The following is a 6733-nucleotide window of genomic DNA, read 5'->3' as shown; positions in this document are numbered from 1 at the left end:
CATCATTTTCTGTCTAAAAGCCAATTATGAATTCTGTTCATGTGTTTATAACTAATTAACAAGAGAAAGGGGTCATGGGAAAAGGATGGGGCTACTGTTTGTTGTAAATGTTGGAGGAAACTTTCCCATGGAGTCTTCATTTTCTTAATACAGTACCTGTATTCTCAAAGCATTCTGAAGAAACCAAATCTCCTAATTTCTCTTTAGTGAAAACCTTTTCCAAAGTCACGCAGGATGGAAGGCCTACCCACTGTAAGACTGCTTTAAAGCTCTTCTTAACTCAAACAGTCCAAAGAACTTCCAGTGTCATGCTGAAGACTAAATGCTACTCAGCGGAAACCTCAGAAAAACCTGAACCCTTTCTTCTAACATTTTGTTGGGTCTATTTGTAGTTATTATTATTTTTTAAATGAACAGACTTTAGGTTTACAGATAACTAGAGCATATAGTGCAGAAAGTCCTCATACATCTGTTCCCCATTTGCCTCCCCTTCCCGCCCACTGTTTCTTCTATTATTAACATTTTGCAGTAATTGGTGTGGTACATTTGTTATCATTGATTAACCAGTATTAATACATTATTATTAATGAAAGGCTGTAGTTTACATTAGGGTTAACACTTCATGTTGTATAGTTCTATGGGTTCTGACAAACATACAATGTCAGGTTTCCACCATTACAGTATCATGAAAATCCATAAAAATCCCTTGTGCTCCATTTACTCACCTCCCTCCCTCCTGAACCCCGGCACCACTGGTCTTTTTACTTTCTGTAGTTTTGCCTTTTCTAGAATGTCATATAGCTGGAATCATACAATATATAGGCTTTTTAAATTGGCTTCTTTCACTTAGTAGTATGCTTGTTAGTTTCCTCCCTGTCCCTGTGTGGTTTAATAGCTCATTTCTTTTTTTTTTTTTTTTTTAAAGATTTTATTTATTTATTTGACAGAGAGATCACAAGCAGGCAGAGAGTCAGGCAGAGAGAGAGAGGAGGAAGCAGGCTCCCTGCTGAGCAGAGAGCCCGATGCGGGGCTCGATCCCAGGACCCTGAGATCATGACCTGAGCCGAAGGCAGCGGCTTAACCCACTGAGCCACCCAGGCGCCCCTAATAGCTCATTTCTTTTTATAGTTATTTTTTGTTTCTTGACTTGAGTTTTTCCTTCTTATAATTGTTCCACTGGAATGAATTTAGAAATGCATATTATTTTCTGATCTTTCTTCTTTTCTGCCTCTTTTTGCTTTTATATACTTTTTTCCCTTTTTCAGATTTGTGACATATTTTACTTTTCTTTACATCAAGTCTTCACCTAAGGTTTCTTCTTGGCAGCTGAGGAACCAAGTCTAAAGGAGCTACCAATGTATTAACTTATACTCATGAAGAAAGAGCAGAAGAGCTCTCATGGCCAAGCAAAAGAAAAAGAGACATAGGGTGTGACTATAGTGAGTCAGGATCTGGTTGCCTCAACATTAGCCAAAAAACACCCATGGAGTCATAGCACTGGGTGAAAGCAAGAGGGCTGGGAAGACAGATGGGTCTTGGCATTATTTAAAAATCATCAACAAGATTAACAACAGGGCTGAGATAGCAAGTTCACCAAGTGCCAAGATATTTCATCACTCTTGGCACAAACACGCACTTTTTAAGATATGTCAAACATAAAGGTTTTTCTTTCCAGGAAAGAGCTAGTAAGGAAACCCTTACCTCATATTTTCCTTTCTTCTCTAGAGGCTCTGATTCTTCAGGCTTCCCATCTCTATCCCCTCTGAGCTCTTCCAGAATGAGGACTGTCTCCCAGTTACTATAATGACGGGCTGGGAAAATGTCTGAGTGCATGCTGTCACCAAAGTAAACGACCTGTAAGTCAGATAGCAAATTCTGTTTGAGGCATGAGGAATGTGAAAGTGGTGTTCTCTCCATGAAGCAGAAAATATTCCTCGACACCTATCAGAATAGGACAAAAGTTACATAAACATCTTAAAACTCCCGTGAATACCATCACAAGTATTCAACCTGCCCCATTTGGTTTGTGGGGCACCAAGTTTGCTGTAAGAAGTGACACAATGTATTTGCAGGTACAAGAAAGGCAGGGGCTGAGTTTATTCAGTTTTCTGAAGAAGTTAGGGTCTGTATGTTTATTGTTAAGGCTGCCCTTTGAATTGAAGAACTGGTGGAGTAGAGATGACTTGTTACAATGGGTTACATTTGTGGGAGTGCACATCACACCAGTTTTTCCAAGTTTCTGGGACCTACCCAGACTGGCTGAAACAGAATCTCTGACTGGCTGGGTAAGCGGGCTCTGGGAGGCTCTCCAGGTATTCTCAGGCAAAGCCGTGGACCTAATCCATACCCCTCAATTTACATTTACATGAGAAAACGGTAGGGGAGTAGGAACTAGAACCTAACAGTTCTAGTTAAACCCCTCAAGAGTTCCCAGGGCGCTGTGGCAGTGTGGGAGCCAGTGGAGCAGGGGTCAGTTACCTGCTGATCTTTCTGGTAAACATTTTTTGGAAGAAAGTGTCCTGCTATAAAAAATGCACCCATGTCCAACATCAACAATGTGACTAGGATATCAAAATCAAGTGTGTCTTTAGGCTAGTCTGTGGTGTAATTTCAATTAATGTTTGTTTTACATATAAAATTTGTTTGGTGACCTGTTATCAGAGTATTATTCCTCAGGTATCCCACACACTCATCCAGTGTATCCCCTAGAACTGTGCCTCCTTGCTTGGAATCTTTGCTCTTCTCTGTTATAAATAAAGATCCAGTCTCGATCACAGAGAAAAGGCTTATTTAAACAGAAGATGTAAAAGACTGGCAGATAGGCAGAGGTAGTAGATGATTTCCCCATAGAAAACCAAGCTGAATGCATTTAGAATTATGGTTTTAATTTATAATAGTTCATGTCTGCAGGAGGGCATCAAGAACCCCACCTCAATCAGAAAATACCTTGGGTTCATTTTTGCCAGTCATTTTCTTCAGAAGTTCATAAAGGTGGACAGCGTTCCCTTGAGAGTACCAGCCAGGTTTATCAAGAGATGGCAGTGCCTCCTGTTCCTCATCATTTTCTGAAAAGAGAGTTTGACAATCAGACCCTTTAATCAAGTGAGAGCACCTGTTTGGGTAGACCCCACCAAGCACGGCTGCAGGACATGCACAGGAAGGAACCGTGTGGGGACAGGAGCTAGCATTCAGTGAGCACCCAGGTTATTTCAAGTCCTTCATGGCGATCCTGATCTATACAGAGCTATCATTTTTCACACATAGAGGATTTTTCAAATGATCTTCTTAAAGCAGTTTTAGGTTCGCAGCAAAACTGAGGGGTTCAGAGATTTCCGCTATAGCCCCTCGCTCTGCTCATGCACAGCCTCCTCCATTATTGGTGAGAATGAGGCGTCAGTGTAGGCGCATCAGCTGGAGCAAATGTGCTGCTCTGTGGGGAGGCTGTGGGTAATGGGGGGTATATTTTACTTCATCCTCACAACAAGCCTCTTAATTGAGGAAAAGAAGGCTCAGGGAAGTTTTTTTGCTCGAGACCCCAAAGCTGGTAAGTGATTTTTTATTAAGCAGACTCCTTAGTTTTACATTAGGACTTCAAAAGGGGGCTAGAAGACAAAAGGGTAAGACAGACCCATGAATAGTTTCTAAATTTGGATTCCTGGACCTGGCTACGGCTCATGGACACAACTGTAAACAAGATACAACTTTAGAAAAGAGAAATTTGTATTTGGTGTCCTCCTATTATGCCCAAATGCAGTGCTGTTTACTCTCCTCCATTATATTAGGAATAGATCAGCAACAGATTAAAAAAAAAAAGGTGGACTTTAGAATGCATTTCGAACTTCATTTATAAAGTTTATTGTTTTTACAGTATCCCTCAGATTGATGAAACAGCACCATATTATGAAAAATGCAAACCAGTATTACTGTCGTACAAGTCAATTATGTCACAGCTTTAATTTAAAATTCTTAAGGACTGGGTAGAAAGCATTAATTTAAGAAATCTTCCTATGAAGATATATATTCAGAAAAATTTTCGTACCTAAGTTCTATAAGATGTCTGAATTATTCCTCCAGTCTTTTAACTTAATAATTAATGGATGTTTGGGTTATAACCATGAAGGAGAGAAAGGCACACACCAAAACTCAAACTTGTTCCCATAACATACACATTCCCCCAGAACTGACTGAATAAAATTAGGAAGCAGATAAGGGTTGGACAGAGAGATGGAAGAACAATTAATTAGAGCAATTAGTAAATCAAACTTTTTATTTTCTTCTTTTATTTATTTATTTATTTTAAAAAAGATTTTATTTATTTATTTGACAGACAGAGATCACAAGTAGGCAGAGAGGCAGGCAGAGAGAGAGAGGAAGGGAAGCAGGCTCCCTGCTGAGCAGAAAGCCTGATGTGGGGCTCGATCCCAGGACCCTGAGGTCATGACCTGAACTGAAGGCAGAGGCTTAACCACTGAGCCACCCAGGCACCACCACCCCCTTTTTAAAAAGATTTTATTTATTTATTTGACAGAGATCACAAGTAGGCAGAGAGAGAGCGGGGCGGGGGGGAAGCAGGCTCCCCGCTGAGCAGAGAGCCCAATGCAGGGCTCCATCCCACACCCTGGGATCATGACCTGAGCTGAAGGCAGAGGCTTTAACCCACTGAGCCACCCAGGCACCTCTATGGCTAACAATCTTAAACAAAGGTGAGTTCCGTAACTTATTTTAGGTAAGAAAATCTTGCCATAGAGAACAAGAGTTAAGAGTTTTTTGTACCTGTGCCTGACCACTGACCTCAGCCCACAGCTGCTTGAACGTGGCTCACGTGGCAGCTCACACCTGTTCCCCCAACTCCCAATATGCTTGATGTTATTAATGTTTAAGTAGTATGTATTTAATGTGTTTTTTTTGGAATGAGTAATATACCTACATATATTAAAAGTTCCATTTTTGAACTCTCTCCGCTGTATATGCAGATAAAGCAAATATATATTCTTTTCCTCTCCCCTTTAAAGACACATTTACTGAGATATAACTGATATTACAATAAACTGCACACATTGTCAATATACAGTGTGAAGAGTTTTGGCACATGTGTATACCTGTTGTGAGCTGAACTGTACTCCCCTCAAATTCATATGGTGAAGCCCTATCCCTTGGTATCTCAGAATGTGGCTGTATTTGAAGTCAGGGCCTTTAATAGGCCATTCGGGTGGGCCTAATCCAATATGACTGGTGTCCTCATCAGAACTGATTATAAGTCACAGATAATCAGGTGATTCGGACACAGAAGAAAGACCATGTGATGACAACAGGGAGAAGATGCATATCTACAAGCCAGGAAGAGAGGCCGAAGAAGAAACCAATCCTGCTGACATCTTGATCTCAGACTTCTAGCCTCCAGAAGTAAGCGAAATATATTTCTGGTGTTTAAACCCTCAGAGTCTGTGGTTTATTGTTACGACAGCAGTCTTGGCAATTAATATTATACCCATGAACCCTCCCATTTAAATGCAAATACTGGCACACTGTTCTGCAATTTGATTTTTTTGAACTTCTCTAGATAATACACTGCAATCTGCTTAGTTTTTAAAATAGATGCATGTTTAATAATAGTGATTTATTGATAGATAAGTGAGATGTTGCCATTCTTTTGCTGTTATAAGGAAAATGTTACAAACAGAATCCTCATAGCCTGGTGGGAATAGACTGACCTGGAAAGAACTCATTTTCTTTTTTTCTTTCAACTCTTTTTTTCTTAATAAAGATTTTTTTTTATTTGACAGACAGAGATCACAAGTAGGCAGAGAGGCGGGCAGAGAGAGGAGGAAGCAGACTCCCCGCGGAGCAGAGAGCCCGATGTGGGACTCCATCCCAGGACTCTGTGATCATGACCTGAGTCGAAGGCAGAGGCTTTAACCCACTGAGCCACCAGGCGTCCCTTTTCTTTCAACTCTTTATGTCAACTAGATTTTACAGAATACTTTAGGATGCTTGTATTCTGATAGCAATCTCTGACTTGCTAGAGGTTTACTAAACAATGACTTACAATTAAAAATATATTTATAATTCTTTTGATTCCTTGAACTCTGTCCTCTATTATGTGGACCTGACTAGACAGTGCATATTTACTTTTACATATTCCCTTTTCACTTTTGAGTTAGAATTTTTCTTCCAATTGTGCATTTTTATACACTTTTTTTATTTATTTTTTTTTTTGGCATGGGCAATAACACATTTTTAAAATATATATTTTCTTTTCTTTTTTTTTAAAAAAGATTTTATTTATTTGACAAAAATCACACGTAGGCAGAGGCAGGCAGAGAGAGGGGGAAGCGGGCTCCCTGCTAGGCAGAGCACCGGATGTGGGGCTCCATCCCAGGACTCTGAGATTATGACCGGAGCTGAAGGCAGAAGCTTAACCCACTGAGCCACCCAGGCGTCCCTAAATATATATTTTCTAAAGTTTATCTTTTTAGGTAAGCTCCAGGCCCAATGTGGGGCTTGAACTCACAGCCCGGAGATCAACAGTCACCTTCTCAGGACACCTGGGTGGCTCAGCAGGTTAAACAGCTAAGTTTGGCTCAGGTCATGATCCCAGGGTACTGGGATCGAGTCCCACATCAGGCTCCCTGCTAAGCAGGGAGCCTGCTTCTCCCTCTCTCTCTGCCCCTGCACATATGCACGTGCGCTCTCTCTCCCTCTCTGTCAAATAAATTAAAAAAATAAAAAACAA

The 6733-nt window shown here is 40.6% G+C and overlaps 1 protein-coding gene across 3 annotated transcripts in view; it reads right to left on the bottom strand.

Annotated features, from left to right (window-relative positions):
* Positions 1-6733, bottom strand: part of NT5DC1 (5'-nucleotidase domain containing 1) — a 136681-nt gene that overhangs the window by 16317 nt on the left and 113631 nt on the right. For all 3 annotated transcript variants that reach the window (XM_047734332.1, XM_047734333.1, XM_047734334.1), the window contains exons 9-10: positions 2947-3065; positions 1702-1854 (exon numbers count right to left, since the gene is read on the bottom strand). In XM_047734332.1, the coding sequence (XP_047590288.1) occupies positions 1702-1854; positions 2947-3065 (272 nt within the window). The remainder of the gene's footprint in view (positions 1-1701; positions 1855-2946; positions 3066-6733) is intronic.

This window comes from Lutra lutra, chromosome 6, assembly GCF_902655055.1.
Source record: "Lutra lutra chromosome 6, mLutLut1.2, whole genome shotgun sequence".
In the NCBI taxonomy this organism is placed as follows: domain Eukaryota; kingdom Metazoa; phylum Chordata; class Mammalia; order Carnivora; family Mustelidae; genus Lutra; species Lutra lutra.
Note: the sequence above shows the minus strand (reverse complement) of the source record. Positions and strands in the feature narration are given on the sequence as shown.